This window comes from Astyanax mexicanus, chromosome 7, assembly GCF_023375975.1.
Source record: "Astyanax mexicanus isolate ESR-SI-001 chromosome 7, AstMex3_surface, whole genome shotgun sequence".
Lineage (NCBI taxonomy): Eukaryota > Metazoa > Chordata > Actinopteri > Characiformes > Acestrorhamphidae > Astyanax > Astyanax mexicanus.
Genome location: NC_064414.1, coordinates 32,806,565 through 32,830,554, shown reverse-complemented (window position 1 = coordinate 32,830,554; position 23,990 = coordinate 32,806,565). Strand labels below are relative to the sequence as shown.

General features: G+C 35.8%; 2 protein-coding genes across 5 annotated transcripts; both read right to left on the bottom strand.

Annotated features, from left to right (window-relative positions):
* Positions 1-2,468: 2,468 nt before the first annotated feature.
* Positions 2,469-11,115, bottom strand: ubtd1a (ubiquitin domain containing 1a). Of its 2 annotated transcripts, none has more exons than XM_022684800.2 (3): positions 10,330-11,115; positions 4,463-4,690; positions 2,469-3,199 (listed from the first exon to the last, which is right to left on the bottom strand). In XM_022684800.2, exons 1-3 carry the CDS (start codon positions 10,412-10,414, stop codon positions 2,814-2,816), a joined length of 699 nt encoding a protein of 232 aa, XP_022540521.1. In that variant the 5' UTR covers positions 10,415-11,115; the 3' UTR covers positions 2,469-2,813. The 2 variants fall into 2 exon arrangements, with proteins under 2 accessions (XP_022540521.1, XP_007249616.1); XM_007249554.4 differs by lacking the exon at positions 10,330-11,115 and adding an exon at positions 9,245-10,031.
* A 1,638-nt stretch (positions 11,116-12,753) lies between these two features.
* Positions 12,754-22,559, bottom strand: zdhhc16a (zinc finger DHHC-type palmitoyltransferase 16a). 3 transcript variants are annotated; one of them, XM_007240390.4, is made up of 11 exons: positions 22,203-22,558; positions 17,875-18,109; positions 17,570-17,764; positions 17,389-17,477; positions 17,268-17,296; positions 16,496-16,629; positions 16,113-16,208; positions 15,438-15,520; positions 15,213-15,336; positions 14,046-14,116; positions 12,754-13,604 (listed from the first exon to the last, which is right to left on the bottom strand). In XM_007240390.4, exons 2-11 carry the CDS (start codon positions 18,100-18,102, stop codon positions 13,502-13,504), a joined length of 1,152 nt encoding a protein of 383 aa, XP_007240452.1. In that variant the 5' UTR covers positions 18,103-18,109; positions 22,203-22,558; the 3' UTR covers positions 12,754-13,501. The 3 variants fall into 3 exon arrangements, with proteins under 3 accessions (XP_007240452.1, XP_007240451.1, XP_007240453.1); XM_007240389.4 differs by having other exon boundaries at positions 22,186-22,557; XM_007240391.4 differs by lacking the exon at positions 16,113-16,208 and having other exon boundaries at positions 22,186-22,559.
* Positions 22,560-23,990: the final 1,431 nt, after the last annotated feature.

Below are 23,990 nucleotides of genomic sequence, written 5' to 3'. Positions count from 1 at the left end.
GGAAAATACCCACTGAAAAACGGGCCACTAGAGGGCCTGAGTGAGTCGTAAATGTATTGGGTAATATCAGAGATTGTAAAAAAGTTTATAGTGCTATGCTATACACAGTCTGTGGGTCATATTGAGCCATTGATTAAATTAGAGTTCACATATGCAAAGCCTACCACAGTAACAATGAAACATAATTTGTTTTATTTAAAAACTAGCACTACTGTATTGTACACAAATCAATCTCAGTAATTGTTGTTGAAGGAACAATTAATACATAATGTTAATTCTCAAAAATCCAGTCTCTATTTATGACTCTTGATTATTGGTTGCATCTGCCCATGTTAGAAAGAGGCTTCAGCAGCATTACATAATCATTACATCACATAAATCCCACAAAAAAGTCTGGATGAGATACAGCCCTGATATCTGTTCAGAAGTCTGATTATTTATAGAACATCTTAATAACACACTGAATCAGACAGATACACAGATACAGAGTGGCTCTGTTGGAACAAATGGATAGAAAGGTGAAGGGGGGGTTTTGAGAGACCCATGATGGACAGTTTCTCTTTAACTATTGTGGCATTTTTAAATTTTAAAAATCTCTAAAAATAGTTCTTCAGTTCTTTATTTTAATAAGGTAGCAAAAGGTAGGTGAAAGTGTATTTTCCATACATTTCTTAAATTAAAGGTATCATACAGCATTTTAAGGGTACCAAAGAGCAACAACATTTGATTCCATAATGAATCTTTTAATGTGTGGTTTCTTAAACATTTTTGTAAATTAGACATGTTACTTTAGGCTGTTAAGAAATTTGTGGGTTTTTTAACTTATACATTATAATCACATTGTTCCAGAATTATCCCTGATTGTCTCAGTCTAAAAGACTGTGGGTAAGGTTGAGGTACGACCCATTTATTTTTTAATTATAAAAAAATATATATCCTGCACGCTGTTCCCATGCGTTGTAATTGCCTGTGTTTTTTGTCTCTTCACTGTCAGAGATGGATTAACCACAGAGGCTAAATTTCTTTGCACTGACGATAAAGTGATGACACTCCAAATAGGGGTTGTGTTTGAGATTCCCTGGACAGAGAGCGAGGGGAATGGGAAGCTGATGAAAGCTGGTGTCATAGAGCTGTTTCTCCTACTGTTTGGTCTCTCCTTTGTCCCTAGAGTCAGAAGCATTCTTCTAACAAATAAAAAAAAACTAAATAAACGAATGTACTGGTCCTCAAATCAAAGTTCTCTCTGCAGACCACAAGTCTGGAAGTGTGTAATGGGAATCCATGCAATAAGATTAGAAAAGATGCAATAACGTGCCAATGACGGATGTCAGTTCTCAAAAAATTACACCATTGTGTTTTTCAGAAATATAATTGAATTGTATCTGCATCATACAATAATAACAATAATCTGTACTATTATACAGTAAACCGGGAAAACTATACAGTAGGTCATTTAAGCATTTTTAAAATACGACTCCTAAGAAAAGATTGATGTACAAAGTGAAAACAGAACAGCTTATCTCAGTACACTTGGCCAGCCCATAGCAATCTTCTTTGCATTATAAAAGTACAAAAAACATTCAAATGGCTTTTGAAAGAAATAGCTTTCAGTGGTATCCACATTCTATCTACCATCAAACCTGAACATTCTGTTTTAATACATGTGCCACACTTTCAGGGCAGAAGATAACTTTGTGCTTTGATCACAGTTGTTTTAAAAAGGTGTGACTTTATGAAGTGAGGCCTACACTAATTCACAAGTTCACAAAAGACAACCTGCTTTAAATGTTTACAAATGAATTATCTGTCAAGAAACCCTTGCAAACCCTATACAAGCTTATTTGAAATAGTTACAGACCTTATCCTAGAACTCTTCAGCTCAAAGACTGTAGAAAACATGAACACTAACGTTCCCTTCTCTTCTGTTCTATAAAAATGAAGTCAAAAATCTTGTCAATGTCATATTGTCAAATTTACAACTGGTCTCTGCTCATTACAGACCCGAGGTGGAGGCAGACTTTTTTATTTTTTACACATTTAGAAGATCGACCTCCTGTTCCCAGAACAGGCATGTCTCAGACAACCTGCACTGAGTCTCTCAGGATACCCAGTTTGTCCAGTAGGAGTAGATGTTTTCTAAAGTAAAGTGATGGCTTAACTTTTGGAAGAAGTTGTGATGGCCATGTTTACTCCAGTCACTGATACAGCCTAACACCAGGCTACCAGATAATGCTTACTTTTTGATAACTACAAATATTTGCCTTATTAAATTTAACAAACATGACAGAACACTGAATTCCTGAATACTGAACTATTCAATAATGGCACAATAATGCCTACACATAACTACACATAACTTTAAGCTGTCATGTTTGAATTCATGAAAATTGAAATAAATAAATAAATAAAAAACAAATATCACACAATTCACAAAAATTTGAATATAAATAAATTATGAGAGACCTTGATTTGAACTGGGTGTGTCATCCTTTAATCATGTTCCTGTCTATATATTCCATTAATTTCCTAAAAAGTCATTCTTTCCACGTCTTCATTGTGTGAAAACCTACCACTGTATATATTTCCAGTCCATGCAGGACAAGAAGTTTTTTTGATTGTCAATGCAGAAGACAGCACAGAGAACGGAACAATCAGATACACAAGACTTACAAACATAGGACATTCTAATTAATCTTCAAGAGCGCAAGGCATTTATAAGAGTTCATTTCAAGAGCTACAAAGCCTCAGAAAAGCTTCCTCACAACCTTGTGAGTTCATCATGTCCCACGACCTCTCAAAGTTCATGCCTTTACTCAGCTGGGAATGACAGCTGGTTTGACAATGACCTGGATTACAAAGTCTTTTTGAATCTTGGTGTCCTGTAGCCGGGTTTTGTCTGTTAGCAGCTTTCCAGAGAAGAACCAGCGCTGGTTAGCAGCATCAATGTCTTCCTGCACCTGCAGCTGCTTCTTAAGCTGGCATATGGAGTCAGCCATGCTGACGCTCAGTCGCAGGTCCTTTCCTGTAGAGAGGCGCACCTTCAGCTGGAACTCTTCTTTCTCCTTCTTCTCCTGCTGCTCAGCGTTTTCAGACACATCGATGTCACTGCGCTCTAAGATCAGGTTGACTGGAGGAGCCAAGCAGTATGCAGGAAGCTGGTACCGGTTCCCCAGTTCATCATAGCACTCCGTAAGAGAACCTGAAACAGAAGCAGTTTAGAAAGAAATGTTAAAAATGTTAATATTGGTATCGATAATTGCTTTGCCTAGATGTGGCTGATATTTGAAATTATATATTAGATTTAGCATTTGGCACACTTTAAGCATTTTAAATGATTTTTATTAGTTTCAATAGATGAACGGTATATTGGCACCAGCAAATATACAGCTCTGGAATAAAAAAAATAAGAGACCACTTAAAAATGATTTTTCATTTAACCAAATTGAAAACCTCTGGAATATAATCAAGAGGAAGATGATCACAAGCCATCAAACCAAGATGAACTGCTTGAATTTTTGGCATAAAGTTATTCAAAAGCAGTGTGCAAGACTGGTGGAGGAGAACGTATCAAGATGCATGAAAAAACAGGGTTATTCTACCAAATATTGATTTCTGAACTCCTACAACTTTATGAATATGAACTTCTTTTCTTTGCATTGTTTAAGGTCTAAAGGCTCTGCACCTTTTTGTTATTTTAGCCATTTCTCATTTTCTGCAAATAAATGACAAAATAATTATTTGGAATTTTGTAGAAATGTTGTCTGTAGTTTATAGAATAAAACAACAATGTTCATTTAACTCAAAAATATACCTATAAATAGTAACATCAAAGAAACCGATTTAGAAACAGAAATGGTCTCTTAACTTTTTCCCAGAGCTGTATGTGTAATAATGGAATTTCCACATTGGTGCATCCCTAATCTGAGTGTAATGGAAACAGCACTCTAAGCATTCTGGTTAGTTCTGCAGACAAATTAATATTGTTGTTAAAACCTGTATAGCCAAAACAACAACTTTACAGGAGGAGGACAAATATTCCTAACTTTTATTGGAAGTGAAAATATTTTGTACCATTTCTATTGATCCATTCATAAAATAATGACACAACGTAAAGAACATCTGACTCAACAACTGTCTAAAAAGGATACGCAGTATGTGAATATGTTTATTAATATTATGATTCATATACATATTTTTACCAAATAAGGTAAAAGTCAAAGTGTAGAAATGAACATGACACAGAATGTACATTTATAAAATAACTGAGTGCATTATTAACTATGTATTTATGTAAATTACTTATGTGTAAAAATGTAAATCGAATTGAATTGAAATTGAATGTATAACCAAACAAAACCTTAGCTTATGCAAACTCTACTAATCTTTTTATAAAACATTAAGAACAATAAATTAACATATAAAATATATGTACATACATGTCTTACAAAGCTGTTACTCTTACCATGCGGCAGTGTGATGCTTGCACCATCAACGATAGCCTGTGCAAGCTCATGGTCATTACACTCAATTGCCACAGCAGCAGCTTTCAGGGCATCCCATATCTCTTTCCGTCCATCGAAAGCAGGTGCAGTATCCCAGAATTCATCTCTCTTGCTGCGCAGCTGGCCCTCTGTCATTGGGTAATCACTCTTCCACTTGGGCTTGTCTTTTTTAAGGGGTTCATTACGTCCTAAAAAAGAAAGACTGGTATTAACACAAAGCTTATAAATCAAGATTTAATATCGTTTTATGGTGAAGCTAAAAAAAAAAAAATCCAGACATGCATTCAGATTATATGCTCGATATCTGAAACTCTATTTGACATAGAAAAAATATATAATGTTTAACAGAATTGATCCACAAATCACGTCAAGAAAAAAAGATCATTGAGGTGGGAAAGACTAATTAATACTTTCGATGAATTGCAACATATGCTAAAGCAGATGTGCAAATATACACACACAGCTTGTTTAATTTCTATAAAGATTTATTGGTAATAGAATATAACTCTTTGGAGTAGATAAATATGAACCTATTGGAACTATGATAAACGCCACGCATGGGCTAAAGGGCTAGCATTGAACTGTGGGACAGTGAAGCAGTAAACTGTCATTAAAGCTGATGTGGGATTTGGAGTATTAAGGGCCTTCTCTTTGGTGAGAATGGGTAATTGCACCGAGCATGTGGAAAAATAATTTTAAACTGGACGGGTGTAGTCTCCTTTCAGAGTGGATGAATCCGATTCCAGGTTATGTTCAGTCAGAGAAAGAGTGCATTCATTCAGAAAATGCTGAGGAAAATGTCTTCAGAGGATGTTAAGAGAGTTATTATATACAGTTGTCAATTTTGTCAGTGTAAATGAATGAGTTACTGAGGTCTGAGTTTCCCCTTCTGAAGTCTCCATTGCTCCACCAGCTACTCATGTTCAGTAAAACTAAGCTGGATCCTCTTTTAGAAGCTGTACATGTGACGCAAGTTGGTAAAGATGTTTGACGTTGCCAGAAGAACTCCTGTGAAAAGCACCCCGACACCACAGTTATAGAATAAATATATATTAAAAAATCTGGCAGGAAGCCTTCCCTGGACAGTAGAGACATTTACTTACTCCAACAAAAGCATTTTTTTAATATCCTTATTTTCAGAAGAAATGATGAACGAGCATATGTCCCTGTACTTTTGTCCATATAGTGAATATGCCAGTGACCAAAACATTACCAACTAAAGCATGAAGGGTATATAGTAACGCTGGACAGGAATAGTATTCAGCTTTCTAATTTGAGTATCTGTCCGTCTGCGATGCCAAATTGGCTCGAGTCACAGTTCTGCGGTCCAGAGTGTCTGAGCAGCCAAGACACATGGACCTCGTAGAGTCCAGCAGAGGGCAGGTAAGCCTCCAACACATCACCCCAGATTAGTGAGGAGGAATTAAAGACACCTGTAGTATAAAGCATGGCGAAAAATAGCTATTGCTGTGCAGTGCTATGCCAAAGTTTTAAGCACCTGAGAAAGTTTGAAGTTTCTTTTCTGGGAAGTGAATGTAATTTCTTCGCAATTGCTATTATATTAAACAATAAACTACACTAAACCTACATAATTTTTCCAGCATGATCATGGCAAATGAATGCAAAACCGAGAAAAGGAAATTTGTTGCGGCATCATCATTTTGGCTTCAGAGCTGAGTATTATGAGCAAGGCACAAAGATTGTCAGCAAACAAAGCACAGTGTGCTGACAATATTTGTTTGAGTTCATTGAACATTGTTTATGTTTACATTTCAATGTTTTAAGCACCTGAGAGAATCTTATGGGACAAACATTTTACGGGGAAGTGAATGTAATTTGTATGTAATTGCTGTTATATTAAATACAACAAACAGTAAAAATATCTAGTGGTTTCTGTGGTTGCTTAACCTTTTCCTAATCTCTGTTATCCAACGGCCAATCAGTACATTCAGTTCAGTAAGTGTTGGGAGAATAATTTACCATATTCCTGCAACATCCAGGAAGGGTACAGAACTAAACTCATGATAAAATATTGTTACAGTTTCACTTATATATGTTTATCTGCATCTCCAAGTAGTAGCAATTTTTTAAAGCGATTTTTAAAATAGCTGTGGTCCTTAAACGCTTCTACTGTTACATAATGTTCCTCATAGTTTATCATGAAGAATCTAATAGGGAAGAAATTTCAAGAATGACTTGTTGCAACAGTAGTAAACCATTACAGCACGGCACTGGAACCTGTTCCATCACAAATAGTATAAAGGCAGACATTTGCACATTAGCATGGTGTGTCTAATGTGACACTTCATTTCCTCTGATATGGATACTATGCATGCACACATCATAATGACTATGCTGAAACATATGTGGCATACAGCTCTTGCCATTACCAAACAAATAAGAGTGAGTCTCTGATCTAAACTCTACCTCAGCCCCGAACAAACCGTTAAAATGTTCAATATTTAATACACAACACTAGGCCTGTCAAAATAACTTTTTTGTTTAGGGCCATTTAGTCCTAAAAATAACCAAATCATATTGTTTAATACTGTATCACTTTTAAAAGAATAAAATAATACACACAATAGAAGCAATTTTGCTATTTGTTGTAAAACTTTAGTTTTACTTTAGTCTTCTATGTTAGATTATCATTTTATATAGAATTAGAGTCTAGGTTAATTGCTGAACATTTTTGTTTCTGCTAAATGTCTGAAACTTGCAGTAAAATAATAATAATAACTTGTAATAATAATGTGTGTGTGTGTGTGTTTGTATTATATTGTATACTGTATCTATTGTAAATCAAAAATGTCATTATTGAGACAGGCCTATTCAGCACACAACAGGCACAACCAGTTGTAAACCACAGATTTAACCAGACGTGTAAAAACAGGACGATAAGCCATTATGACATTCTTAATATGTACAAAATGTACATCATATCCAACAAGTGCAATAAAACTGTAGATCTCTACAGTCAGAGCTGAGGTTCAACCTACATGGCTACACAGAGAGAGCAAGAGAGAGAGAAAGCCAACAAATTATTTATAGTGCTTTGGATTACAACCTTAATCGGGTGACACATAACAGGATTTACGTGTCTTTCCCATGATGCACCCCTAGCCAGCATGTGCAACAGAACACAATAAACAACTGCCAGTGTTTTGTAATGTGCTCAGGGTTACGAATCCTAGGAAATATTGCTGAGCAACTGCTCCATGTCCTTTTGCACGATCATCTTTTACTCTTAACTGCTTCACAGCTAAAGAGTAAACCGGTCTGAAAAACTAATCTCCTCTATGTGCTGTTATTGGTTGGGGGTGGGGAGGATTGTAGAACAACAAACATGGCTGTTAATCATTTAAAAATAATTTTAACGCTCATAAAAATAAACGCACTTTCCCTCGATCAGATTAGTAAGCAATTGACGGCACGTTGCTGTGATTCAGACAGCAGGTGTGTCATAAAGGGATGTACTGATTCCTATAGGCTAAAGCATCGCTGCATTGCAAAAGCTGCTTAATGAGAAACAGTAAGCTCCTGCTGGAATATGTAGCAGACATTTTAGCTGGAGTGACATGAAGCATGAAGGCAGCAGTTTTGCAAAGCTACTGTAGCGTGTCTGACATCTTGCATGTTAACAAATCCCTTCCAATTACTTGACGAAGAAGATTAAACATTCATTCAATTTGACTTTAGTTTTTCTTGAAACAGCGTGACAGGGTGGAACGGCTTGTCATGCTGCCTAGTTAAAAAAGTGTGAGAAAGAGTGATAGCAGTTTAAATGACTATACAAGCTACAGAAATTCCAAAAACAATACACTTTAAACTGGAAATTTTCAGGACAAAGCGGCACACCAGCAGCTGACTTCATTAGCATGGTCTGTTACTAGGCCTGGCACACGATAATTATGTCCATTATTGACTTATTATACAATAAATAGATATCACCTCAATATTGCCCATAGTGTTGACTTAGAAAATTGATCCAATTAAATGTGAATGAGCCATTATGTCACCTTTGTATTTGTTTTATACACATGGTTTTGTTTATGTTTATTTTTTATATATTTAAGATATTTACAAAGTATATTTACTGCAATTGAAATATCTAAATACTCTTAATACATAAACCTTTATTACTTCCATCATTATATATGTGCATTATCGGTATCATCTTAAAATGACAATAATTTAGTTTATCACAATTATTTCTGATAGAACATACTGTCATGATAACATTTTTTTTATACATTGTCCTGAAAATTATTGCAATAAACAATATTTTAATTTAAAGATTATTATTATATATTTTAATTTAAAGATTATTATAATAACAGAATAGAATATCAAAGCAATTATACCCTTTTAAATATCTTTCTAGAATTTCCCCTCGGGGATCAATAAAGTATCTATCTATCTATCTATCTATCTATCTATCTATAGACAACAACAGTTCAAATAATTATAGATTAATCATATATTGTAAAATTTATTGTAAAAGTTATAGTTATTATAGAATAAGTCATTGCATGAATGGCTAAAATACTATTCACTGTTATATATGTGAACAAATACACAAACACAATAGATGATAGCATGAGCATACACTATTGAGTTGATTTCCATGTATTGTACAATAAGTCAATAATTTAATTATTGTGACAGGCCTAATACTGTCCAAAACAAACTGTATCATTAGTTATGTATATTGTGACAGCCCTATTAATTCCTGTACTTACTTTTCAACAAAACTGTAACTGAAGTGTAAGCGTCTCTTGAGTTTGCAACACCCATCGTCTCAGGATCCAGAAACTTGTCTCACAGCAAAAATGAAGATTCTACATCAGTAAAGCTTCTTCACTTGCAAAAAGTACTTCAATCACCGACGAACACTCATTTAGTCCTTGATACTCCTGATAAAATCTTGAATATGTCTTCTGACAGGAGCGAAATATTGACAGATTGTCATCCCCTTCATGTACTCTCTCTCTGTCTTCGCTCAGTGTTACAAGTTGCTAATCAATAGTAGAGTTAGGTGTGACACTTCCCTACTAGCTTACTTCAGTGTTCCTTGCCCTCTGAACACGCCCATCACCTGTGTTCCTGAGGCTGTTGTGTACCATCAGCTCACAAAAATAAATCCAAGGAGAAAAATACAGAGACTTCTTGGAGCTCTGTTTGGGAACAGAGACAGTGCAAGCTCTTCTCAACAAAGTGCGGGCCTAATCCAATCAAGCCTCTTTAAGACCAAGACTAGGAGTCAAAAATAAACCCACAGTAAATCCGAGGATTGTCCAGCATGGGGCATCCTGAAGACACCTTCAATCACAGCGGTACACCAAAGCAATTCCAGAAAACAAACTGGGTGCTGTCTAATCTCAGAGGCTCTAATCTTACTTGGTTTCTTGGTAGAAGCTGCTTTTGGGGGTAAAAATCAATTAAGCAATTTACTGCAAATAAATTCTATGATCAAGGAGTCAGGAGAGTCAAGTATGAGTTTAACAGTGAGGATCTCATTCACAAACCAATTAACTTACAGCCCATTCAAGTCCCAACACAGGAAGACATTAGTTAGCTAACTACTTTTAAAAAACAGAATATAGAAGATTTTCTTTTTGTTTGACAATGCCTCGTTAGTTTCCCAGTGATACTAACCACAGAGTGAGCTAGACAAGCTAGTTATACATTTTATACAGAAGAAAAGATAGAGAGATAAAGTCAGATAGAAAAAAACATTAGTTGGTAACTTTGCTATGATTTATATGAAACTCTGTGGTGCATTTCTTTCTTGTTCAAAACCTCTTTCGTTTCTTTCTTCACTTACCTCCTCGTTTTTTGCTGTATCTGGAGGCACTCCTGGATGAAGCAGCAGTTCCAGCACCTCGCACAGTCCCAACGCAGCCCCCCATTTCAGCACTTTTACTCAGAAGGCATGTCCAGTTCCAGGTCCTTTTACTGGTGCAGCTGAGCAGTTACTGCACAAAACTAAGCAATAGCAGGAGCTGCAGGAGCAGGAGTCTGCACCACCAGCCAGCTGGACGGTCTGTGAACGGAAGAAATCCCTACATAATTATTTCCGTCCACGGTGTGAAGCGGTATCAGCGTATCAGAGACGTGTTAATCCAAAGTGACACAGACAGGCAGGCTGACGGTTAGCGACAACAGTCCCTCCTGCAGCCAGCCCTCCTCCTCCTCCTCCTCCTCCTGCTCCTGCTCTCAGGTGCCTGTTTCTTCTCGTGTTTAGAGAGATTATTTAGTATTTAGCTAGCTAGTAACGTTAGTCCTGAACACTGGAGATAGACTTTTTTACCAATACTAATTTACCAATATGACCGACAAAACTACAGCTAAGCTAGCATTAGTTAACTATAATGACCAACACAGCCAACAACACCTGCAACTACGAGGAAGTTTAGCGTCAAGCCTTTTAAATAATACATATATAACTTATATATTAAAAAATAAATGCCAACAGTTATTTAGCTTTAGCTATATAAACCGCAATGTTCTAGCAGTTCCTAGCGTTAAAACACCGAGCACAAATACAGCCACACAATCCCCTCCTCCTCCTCAGAGCGGCTCCAGCTCAGGTAAAAACCAAAATAAACCAGCAGCAGCAGCTCTAATGCTTTTAAAGTAAAAGTCCCGGATGTTACATTTATATCAAAAACATTTTTAGAATTAAACATTTAAAAGGTAACATTAGAAAATAAAAACAAACTATAGATATTCTCATAAAATCTATTAAAAAAAATAGTTTAAATACTGTGATCCTGCATGTGGCCACACGTGACAGGTTTGTTGGGGATATACTGCCACCTAACGGGTTTATTTCACTATGCAGCCTGAACACTGAACAGTATCAGTCTCCGAACCGAAACTGCACACACACGCACTATTGCATCCCAAAAAATAGAATATCTTTGAAAAGCTACTGTATTTCCGTAACTCAGTTTAAAATATGAAACTCATATATTATATAGTTGTATTACACACAGAGTGATCTATTTTAAGTGTTTATTTATTTTATTGTTGATTATGGCTTACAGACAATAAAAAAAAGTCAGTGTCTCCGAAAATAAGACCAGTTGTTAGTTTTGGCAGTGTGTGCAGTGGACCAAGTCCCGCTCGAAAATGAAATCCGCATCTCAGCAGATAACATGGCTGTGACATTTCCTGACTGTGGAAAGTCCAAGCTGCTTGAGGTCTAGTGTGAAGTTTTCACAATCAGTGATGTTTGGGGAGCCATGTCCTCTGCTGATGTCGGTTCCCCTGCTGACAACTTCTATGGAGATGCTGATTTCATATTCCAGCAGGACTTGGCACAGTGCCCTCACTGCCAAAAGTACCAATTGGTCTTATATAATATTTTAATTTTCTGAGACACTAATATTTGAAATTTTATTCAATGGCTGTAAGCCATAATCATGAACAATAAAAGAAATAAAGACATTATATATATATATATATATATATATATATATATATATATAAAATCATCTAACTACATATAAATATAACTAAGATATTTAAAAATAAAAGCCTAAATAATATAACAATGCTTTTCCTGTTACACTATAACGTTTTCTGGAGTTGCTGGTCAGATTTGTCCTTTACAGTCAATGTTTTAAGACTAAAGTTAAAAAAAAATACTTTATACAATCTTATTATTTCCATGCAGGTTAAAACAAGACTAGAAAAATAAAATCTATAGTTTTTCAATTATAAAATTATATCACTTATCACACAAACAGACTGACCTCTCAATTTTTACCAACTTACTTCAGAGTATGCTTGTATATTGTTAGAACATATTGTATATTGTCTTGCTTATTGGAATGGGTCCAAGGTAGTGTGCTAGTTGCTAAGTGCTAAGATGTGCTAATTGATATGCCAACTGCTTTAGAATGTGTCAGCTACTGCAGATTGTGCCGGATATACACTTACTTTTGCAGGTAAGTGTATACTGCTTATGCAGGGCTTGTTAATTCAGTCATTTACTTTATAGCTATTATAAACAGAAGCAGAAAAGAACACAGAAAATCAGACTTGAGTTTGGAGCATTTTGTTTACATGGACCAATGTAAAAACACATTTAAAATTGCAGTATATGAAAATTTGTAGTAATTTGAAAATGCTCATAAAATTTTATAAATATTATAAATGCAATGTAGTTATCTTTTTCCTGTTATTATATGCCTCATCAAGCTGACAAACAGGTATAGCAAAAATAATCTATTACAACACATAAAACATACAACTTTATTGGTCGGACAGCTGCTAAAATGAACACAAGGGTGAAAAAATCATGATGTTGGGAACACCAACCACAGAACATGTTGTGACAGAGTGACTGAGCATTTAGAAAAATAATAACTTAATTATACAAATTCACAATTAAGTGATATACAACTGAAAGGTATAATTGATCAAAATAAATATGATGTTTGGTGAATACAAGACGATATGTGTTTGTATGTATTTTAAAGTTTTTGGAAACCTTGTAAAATTCATTCTTTACAACATCCACACACATTTCCTTCTGGTGGTCTGCATACCTTGGGCAGGGTGCATATACACATGGTAAGCAGTAGATCAATAAATATAAAATATGACAGATTTTCATTAAAACAGTTAAACACACTGTTAAAGCTTGAAGGAGCACAGCTCCGCATTTCCAGCAATCCTCAGAAGGCAATATGCCCCAGTACCTCCAGGCATCACATCCGTTTTACCACTGCCTTGACAGGTATGAGCACAGTCATTATGTAAAACTGCCCTTAAGCAAATATAGAAAACAAATGAGCAGTTGTACAAAGAGACCAGTCAAGATTTCCTCCTTATGACGCAATTATCCCATCTCATTGTTACTGCGGTTTTGGATTTGATAAGACTCCAAATGTGCAGCGCTTCGGACCACCTGCTGCCAGCAGTGTTGAGTGACCACTGGACAGAACTGCCCACTACCAACGTTGTTCCTGCAGTTGCCGAAGCACTCATACTGGCATCATGTCCTTTTTAAGAGGATAGATGTCCCATGCCAGTCCGTCTCCATAAGGGACATGTCCAGATGGTAGCAGAACCCTTGTCAGCCAATGACTGTAAATAGAACATCATAATTACACCACATTGTGCAAATGGTAAGATGACACTTAACATTATTTTAAAATGCTAATTTATGAACTAAGGACAGGAAATGTTGCATTACATCGACCATGTCCAATAGAAATTTAAACAATGCTGCCCTGCACTTGTGGGATATGTGGTGTGGGGCCTCCTTTCAATCCTCGCTCAAACTCCAATAATTTCTGAGGCATTGGCATCATCACAAGGGCTAGTGTTTAGCCACTTTCACAAGATAACACCTCACAACTTGCCCAAGCTGTACCCTGAAGTATTACTTTATGACTTTACCACGACTTTTGACATGTCAGCATTAATAGTAGTAGTAATACATTAAAAGCAGTCAATGTGTGGTCATGGCATTATTCAATCTCAACACATTATTTATATATACAGCCAATTCCAATCCATTCTTACCTCTTTTTCTCTACACCGAAGAACACTTTCCAGTTATTTAGTTTCCCATAGTTGTATGGATTCTTGTAGATCTGTCAAACAGAAACACACAGCTGTTGATTTACCATTAAATAAATGATTTCAACTATCAATTAAAACATTTATGGCCCTATGTTAGCGATATATTGGTGAGCTGTTAACAGCGCAGCTTGATTAAGGGTGTCAGCATGTTTTTTGCCATGTATGCAAAAGGCATTAGCTAATTATTTTAATTAATTATTAGTGTGTTTTGAGTGTAAGGTGAAAAACTAATCTGGTTCACTTGCCATTAGGGGTGGGCAATATGGCACTAAAATAATATCACAATATTTCAGTGTATTTTTGCGATAACTATATACTTGGCGATATAGGAAAACAGAAAAATAATTAATTAATTTCAGGAATATAGTATAAGAGTATAACAGCATAATCATAATGTGGCAAAATAAATAATATAGCATAAAATAATATAATGCAGCAAAAAATATTGCAGAATATTTAGTGCATGCATATAAACTGCAAACTAAAGCAATTATACAATAAATACACTTAAAGCTTCACAGTAAGTAATATACTACTTTTAAGACAGAACATCTTTAATATCACAATATTTCTATGTCACGATATATTATATACGATATAATATTGCCCACCCCTACTTGCCATTCCCTTTAAGATATTGCTGCGCTTAGGGGTTTTTTTTTGCTTCTCAGCAGAGGAAACTGACCTGCTTGTTTACACTGAAGGTGCACAAGCAGGTCATTAATGGGAACAGCAATGATGTTTTACTCTGCATTCTGTTTATTGCAGTGGCACACCTGTGTTTTCTGCCACGTAGAAAGAAACACACCAGAAATTAACATGACTACACCTCATTTCCAGACCACAATGCCCCATAGTGTATATATATTCTGAAACTTTGGTGCTATTTTTATTGGTGTGCGAGCAAGGCATGAAAATAAGACTGCTGACAGAATGTAAGATAGCAATTAGCGTCGATAAAACATAAGATTAAGCAATGTTTTGGAAACTGCCCGTTAATCTTAATGTTTTTTATTTATTTTTAATTGTTTAAAGTGCATTTTCCATTTTTAAAGAGTATACAGAGTGAATATAACAAGCTTTGTTGGTGTGTGCTGATCTGTCTACCTTTCCTCGTTTTGTCATGTATTTGGCTTCTTTACTGTTGATATGTCTTTCAATACTTGTTTCTCCACGGGAGATCAGGATAGCATGCCAAACAGTCAGGCCTCCTAAAGCAACTGCTACTGTGCTGTTGACCACAGAAGACATAAAAAAAAAAAAGAAAAATGACAATTTACTATTCAACAGTAAAATTACTGATTAAAGAAAGAGAGTGATAAAATCGTGTACCTTGTAAGGACCCACATGTAAATAACACTTTTATGAAACATTCGGTCCTTAAAGGTGTACGGTGTTGATGATGTATGATAACTCTGAAACAAAAGAAACATTTAGTATATCGTTAAAAAGATTTTCTTTTTCTTTCTTTAGACTGTTTGTTCTCATATATTTTAGTTTTAAGTTAAAGTGGAAATTAGTAGACACAAAAACTGCCCAGGAGGTTTTGGGGAGTAGTGTGCGCGCTAGACTACTGTCACTAATAACATATTAGTGTTTTTGCTATTTGTGATGCAAATTTTTGTTGTAGTAATAATAATAAAAAAAAATTGTATTACTTTTTACTACTAAATATTATTGGCTACCAAACAGGAATCAAACAGTAAATGTGTTACTGGATATAAGTACCTTTGCATATGGCAAAGTAAGCCTGTTAGTAAATGTTGACACAAACCAAAGCCTGAATTAAATGAATTCAAATCAGGAGTTAAAATAAATTATTTTTATAGAGCTACACTGACCAGTAGAATGACTGCTGTAAACCTATTCACTTTATACAATATCCTAGGTGAGAAATATTTCAGAACAGAGAAGAAAGCATTAAACAGTGCATGTCCAATCAAAGAAACACCATGATGAGTTTAAAAAAAGACACTATCAAGTAGGATGCAAAGCTTCCTATGTCACCTTCACAGTCATGGGCTCTTGTGGCACGATTCCTATGAGCAGGCCTACACCTGTCACTGGAACCCCTTGCTTTTCCACATCCATGTGTTTGAAGTGCTAGCGGAGTAACAGCAGACAGAATTTGCAGAGTTATCCCATGCAAAGATCCCATTTTTGGCAACAGGTACAAGACAGCAGGAAAAGCACCAAAAGAAAGATAAGAACATAAAACAATGTAGTGAAAATATGTAAAAGAAACTGCATATTTCCACACATACCCTAAAGCAGATGTTAGCTTTACCCCCACCCAAATTTGAATCATGTATTAAAAGAGAGTATAACAGCCTCATAGATGTACAACAGTCTGTAAATTAAAAACAATGAAAAAAAGTGTCAGTTCTTACATCTATGGCATTATATGCATCTATAAAGAGGGTTCGGCCACTGACGCTGCAGTACAGGCAGCCGAGAGTCATGTAGAGACAAAAGGAAAAGAAATAGCGGTGATTGAAATGACCAACGCAGTTGTTGAGCCAAGCTGAAAATGGACAGTTAAGGTTAATAATGTAAGGGGATACATAAAAATAATTCTAAACATTCCAAAAGGTTGCAGAAATTGTTAAAAATGAGTCTGGTGCCATAGTACAAATGTCCTCGGTTCTCAAACTGCACATAAGAGACCCCCACAGTGTGTACATTATGCCTGCAAAAATGAGTATTATCTGGGTGCCCATGAGAACTGCTTTAAGAACCACTGCTCTAAAGAACTTTTAAATATATCCATATCTATTTAACATATGGACGCACTGAATATTCTGCAACCACAAGTATTTGGGCGAGTGAAACGACAAATTAATTTAAACAGTGATATTTTACACATTAAGGCTTTCAATTAATTTAATTAATTTAATGTACTGGTGGATTATTTAATGTTTTGGTGCATGCCTAGTTTAAAAAGCTTCACATAAGGGTTCACATTCTGTCTCAAAAGATTGTCTCACATAACGCACCGTGGCAAAAGCCATTTAGTAACCTCTTAAAGAAGCTCTGCATTAGTGCACAGTTGACAAGCTGAAGCAGAGGAACCCTAAACAATGCAGTGTTCCAATCTTTCAGATATTTAAGCTTTAAAATAACCCAGGAAGGGTTTTCCTGCCTAGTTCTTGAAAAGGATACGACAGTGATGGTCCATTTTCAGTATACACCTGCAAAACAAAGAAGACCATAAAGAATCAGCAGCATGTCTCAGATTAAAAAAACAAGTAAACATTTTTAATAAGGATCCACAATGACTTACGTGTTGCAAATCCCACAGTGATGAGTTCTTGGTGGTTTGGGAATTACACACTTTTTACAGACAGACACAAATGGAATGTCATTTTTCATCTGAAAAACACACAAAAACAAGAATTACAATGGGTTCAAATTAAATATCACTATTTAAAAAAAATTATACATTTATTTTATATGTATTAGACCTTAGGAGGATATCCAGGAGATGTGCTTGTAGCTTTGTAGTAATGGAAAGCTATCATGATCAAGTTCCAGTGCCCATAGCAGACATGCCACACTATCCAGAAAGGAGTGTATGTGTTAAGGACCATGGGGAGGAGGCAGACGTATGCAATAAAGAGGATGGAGCTGGTGAGAGCTACCACTAGAAATACAAATACCTCAAAAAAGAGAAAAACAAAACATCTTATAAATATGACATAACATGTGTTTATTAGCATTTAGCTAAAGACAACACACAAAACATTTTATTAGGAATTTGACGACTTACCTTCCCGAACCAGCGGGTAAGAATATCCACCATCCAGAAGACTGGCTCAAAAAGAGAATCTACCACCACATCAGAGTTGGTGAGGGAGTTGAAGTACAGGGAACTGATCAGAAGTTGAACGTAACTCAGGGGCTCCCTCAGTCTCTGAGGCATGCGGTTGCGACTGCGCCTGGAGCAGCTCCGCAGCCACCTCGCAAACAGGTGCATGACACTGGGACAGAGCCGCATTTTGACCCTAGAAAGTAATGATTAATATTACATTAGTTGACATAATATTAGCATTTGCATCTTTTAAACACATAGGCACATAACTGCAGTCATAAGAATGCGGGGGACAGGATATATACAGCTCCGGAAAAAGTTTCTAAATCAGTTTCTCTGATTTTGCTATTTATAAATATACCGGTATGTTTGAGTAAAATGAACATTGTTCTTTTATTCTATAAACTACGGGCAACATTTCTCCCAAGTAAAAATATTGTCATTTAGAGCATTTATTTGCAGAAAATGAGAAATGGCTGAAATAACAAAAAAGATGCAGAGCTTTCAGACAGCAAATAATGCAATTTTTAAAAAGGGCATATATTTATACAGTTTTAAGAGGTCAGAAATCAATATTTGGTGGAATAACCCTGTTTTTTAAACATAGTTTTCATGCATCTTGGCTTGTTCTCCAACAGTCTTACACACTGCTTTTGGAAAACTTTATGCCACACCTGGTGCAAAAATTCAAGCAGTTTAGCTTGGTTTTGTTGGATTGTGATCGCCCATGTTTTCAATTTGGTAAAATCAAAGAAACTCATCATTTTACATGGTCTATTATTTTTTTCCAGAGCTGTATATCGCAAAGTGCTTTCATACTACAAACAAACAACTCCAGCACTTAACACTGACAAATATACAAGGGTTTACAAAATATTGGAATTGGTTATGCGATATGGGACATTCATCCTCATTGACTACTTTATCAGTCAACCTACCATATAGACGCACTTTCTATATAGGTTTAAAATAATCACTGTAGCCCATCTGTTAATGCATAACCCTCACCCCCACCCCCGCACCCCATATCATCCCATTCCATCTGTCAATAGAAAAAGACCACCATAGGATAACTTTGGGTTGGTCAGTGGTTCAAACTAGCATTGATAATGCTGATAGTTTACAGACAAAATTTGTTATTTTTGTTAGTATACCCAGTATTGCCAGACCAGCATGAACAACTAGAACAGCCCTGTAGCTACAGATAAGCCAGCAGAGTAGCCAATGTGAAGTATATGAGGCAATATGTTTGTGACATACACTTTAAATTCATATTTAAAAATAACCAAATACCTTAGGCTACCATACATGTCGCCATCACAAAATGGGATTCAGTAAATTCAGCAAGGTGCAGGAACAACGATAGGCAAGCTCTACCTAATGCCGTGTAACCCTGAGACACCTCAGCACAGTCAGCATTTGGATCAATGGCCAGTAGCCCTCTTGCTGAACCTATAAGCCAATTAGTACGACCAAGTATCTGATCTATGTAAGCAGATCACAAAGAGCTAAAGCGGAGGAACTGAATTCAATATCGTGAAGGCATTCTGATTCAAGTCATCTGAGAAAATATGGCATCCTACACTAAATCTATAGGAGATTAAAGAAACATTACTAACAACAATACTGTGTCTGTAAGAGAGATAATCAGCTTAGTCTAAAAACACATGAAATTCTTTACTAGACCATAAAATCCTTAAGGACCTCCCTTAGCTATATACAGTGTTACTGTGGTGGAAAATAAACCCCAAAAAATCTAGCATGGACCAGCAGACATTTAATACTTCTTTCTCTGGATTGCTGGGTTTAGCCAGATGTTTAATCTTCAGACAGGCTTCAAATAGTCCCGATGAAAAGCCACTGCGCTCTTAATTCCCTTCTGAACGGGAGATTAACAGACACATGCACAAGTGCGCATGAATATACCACACACAGATACAGATTATTTTACTGCATGATGGGAAGGCCTGTGACATAATAATATGACACTGTAGAGGTGGGAAATATGAAAATAAATGATATATATTTTAGATTGTATTGTGATCAATTCATGATACAATAAAACGCTTTTCAGAGCATTATTGTAGGTCTCACCAGTGAACACTTAAAGAACACCAACTGACTGACTGACAAACACATGATTCACATTTCCTTTTAGAGAGCGTAATTAATCCTGTTTATTTGGACGGAACTACTGCACGTTTTGAGTAAAAAAATAGCTGATTTACTAAATATTTGGATAGATGTTTTAGAAACCTGCCTCTGTTGGAACATTGTCTACTTGCCAAGATACTGGTAAAAAAAAAAAAAAAAAAAAAGAATATAGTGTATTGTGAAAATGTCAACCATCAATGGCATGATATTGCCCTCAGGCAACAACCAATATTTTTTTATTATACAACATACCATCCTTATTTTCAAATGTATTTAGTAATCATATTTTTACATTAATGTTACAAGGCATGTTTACGCCCAGTGAAACGAGATGAACAAGCACAAGGCTCTTAAATAAAAATATGAAAATGTGCAAGAATATGTAAAAAAAAAAAAAAAAAAAAAAAAAAAAGTATATGTGTTGGTTTATATTGTTTCTAGGTTGTATTTTTACATTATTGTTGTTGTAAGCTTACTAAAAAATGTTTTTTTCTTTCAGTTGCTGCCTTTGAGCAACATTATGTAGACCATGTACTTTTGTTAGGGTTCTCATGAAAAAGCAGTGGTAATTCAAATATCAGCTTGTTATCAAAATTAGATTTAAAAAATGTTGTGAAAGGAGTTCCCAAAGAAATAGTTCCCAAATAATGGTGTGATTTTTATGTCTGCTCAAAAATGAAATTCATGCCATAGAAGGTTTAAATATTGTGATAACATTTTTTTGAGCATTATCGTAGATATCACCATCAAACACTTAAAGAACACTGACTGATTGAAAAATATCAAACATTTTATTTTAGAGAGTATAATTAGTCCTGTTTAATTGGATAGAACTACTGAACATTTTGAGTAAAAAAGCTAATTTACTAAATATTGGACATAATTAAAATAGCAGTTTTAACCTGCTTCTATTGGAATATAAAAAAATGTGTGAAAGAAGTTTTGGGAAAAATAGTTCCCAAAATAATAGTGAGATTTCTTTTCTCCAAAAATAAAATTCACCTCATAGGTTAAAATATGAAAAATATTGATAGAAAATAAAAATTGTGATATAAAAAAAATCCCCATCTCACCCAACCCTGTACTACATATGCTATATACTGGCAGTTTTGTATGGGATGTCTTCATGGGGGTTTATCAGGGAGGTCTGATTATTATCTTTAACTCTTACTTAAGTGGTGCAAAAGATACTAACCTATGCTAAATTCTTACAGCACATCACATCACAGCACTGGTCAAGGGCTGCTTGTTTTGGGTGTAACTGGATGTCTGCCCTAAGAGGGAGGGAAATCCTGATACTCCGCATTCCGTACAGGGTGTGTGGACACATCTTAACAATACAAGGCTGTGGCAAAAGCGACAGTGAGCGATGAGTGAAGCACTACCAGTTACATTTATTGGTACAGAGCGCTACCCAGCCATCTAACCTCACCTAACCTAGCTTAGCTAACCTGTCTACTCACACATCACTCACTCCACACTCCACTAATAACATGTACAGACTGGCATACATATAAACTAAACACCAATAATTACAAAATTATCATACGAGTTTCTAACAGAAAATACTGAATAATATTTTATAGTATCTAAAAGACTGTGGTCCCTAATAATTCACACCGGTGTTCTGTCTGAGTTGTGCTACCTATCGAAATGCGTTTCTCAACACCAGTGCGCATGCGCGGCAAATCTATTTTAGGTTTATGTGTGTTTTACGGCAGTTCTACTAAGTTTTACTTGGGTGCATTCAACAACCTGAGCCCACTGTCCTTATGTCATTTTTGTCTGAGTGTTAAAAATGTGTAAATGACAGTATAAATAATAATAATAATAATAATACGTGAGCAATACAAAATAAAAAACGGGTTATAATCATCCCTATTAACCAATAACTGTAGCCCGATATATTAATTCAGGCTTTCCAAATATCTTACCGAGAGTATTATTTATAAATATGGGTCTTTTTCTGGCATTTTTACGTTTAAATACACACTAGAGTAGCACGTTTTGACAAGGTAGTACAACCCGACAGAACACCGCCACCAATCCGAACCAGCATTCACTGTTGGGTCTTTTTTTAACAGAATTCAGATTAAACACACGCGTTTCCATTACCTCCACTGTGTCCTCACCTCGCTCTCGTCCTCCGCAGGAAAAGCCAACAGCCAAAACTCAGGTCATGGCAGCGCTGAAGAAGATATTAATCAGTCGCGGACTTCAGACAAACAGCCCGCTAACGCTAGGTTAGCTCTCTATCTAATACATCAGCCAGTTGTTTCAGCCGTTTTGGCGTCTTTCACTGCTCGGCGCCGCGGAGGTCTGTGGGGGGGCTGTAAGTGCGGGGAATTGTGGGAAATTGAGTATTTTCTCTCAAACTAACCCACAACCCAGTGCGACCTTAGCTACTTACAAAAAAAGTATCACAACGCGTGTTTTCTATCTTAGCTAGCTAATAGTGTCTGACTGTTGTCCACACGCTGGCAGCAGCGATATGGTTAAGGTGCTCTAATTTCAGATACATTTAGCCACAGTGTTAACCAGAGCTAATGTATTATTTTTTTATGCAGAGACTGCCCACTTCCTATATACCACGCTATGTCAGATATCATGACTACGAACCGCTAGAGGGAACCCGCGAGTGAGTCCTCAATGAATGGGGTGAATTAAGCTAAACAGCTTAAACTCATTAATAAAACAGAATATAGTGTCTAATGCTTCCTTTAAGTCCTCCTCGAAAATTCCTACTTAGGAGTTTGGAGGTGGTAATTACGACGGTCAGGTGGAAATATACGCCATTAGAAAAATATATTTTGTTTATACTTTTGGTATATTATCATAAAAGACAGGAGGTGTGTTTTGTCCTGTTCTAACAGAACGGAGCGAATAAGACACACATTAAGCAAGAGACGTTTTTATCCCATTAAAACCGTGAATCATACTAGACTTTTACGTTTTTGTCACGTATTGTTAGTGATTTTATTAGTTAGCTAATAACAACCTGCAAGTGTTAGTGTGAAGCAATAACAGAAGTGTAAGCAGTTTACAATACGAACTGTCTGCACTTCTTACTGACACGTCGGGACTTATCTAAAAATCCGAGTTTGTAGTGGCGTTCATGTGCTCTCATCTCGTAAATACGATGTTTCCGACACGACTTGAAGGCAGCATTACTGCTGGTACAGGATGTTATTTTAATTTGGGAAAGTACAGTAAGCACGGTTTGATAAAAAGCTATGAAAATAACCTATATATTTATATTTTTCTACAGCAAGGTTTTTAGGCAGTAAAGACAAAATATCACATGTTTTCTATGATGCTCTGATTTCAGACACATTTAACCACAGTGTTAACCAGAGCTGATTTATTATTTTTTATGCAGAGACTGCTCACTTCCAATATAGCACGCCATATCAGACATCACGACAACCGCTAGAGGGAACCCGCGAGTGAGTCCTCAAAGAATGGGAGTGAATATAACTAAATAGCTTAAACTCATAATTAAAATAAAATAGTGTCTAACTTGATTTTACTTTAATTCGGAAAGTAGAATATGCCGACGTCTTAAAAAAAGACTATGAGAATAACGTACATATTTCTATTTTTCTACAGTAAACAAGTTTGTTATGCAGTAAAGACGCTAGCGTTACTGCTACTGTGAGCTGACTGGTTGGTACTTGAGATACTGAGCTAGAGCACTGCTTTTAAAAGACTTATAACTGGAGCTAAAAAAGCATTTAAAATTATATCTGCAGCACTGAAGCATTTGTTATTAGTCAGTGTTGAGGAAATTTCCAGTATAAAAATGATCAAAGATTAATTTAACTCTAATTTTCCTTGATTGGTCTACCCATTCATTTCATTTTATACTCGTTCAGGAGCTCTAAAAGACTTTAAAGACTTTCTAAAGTAGGTATTTTATT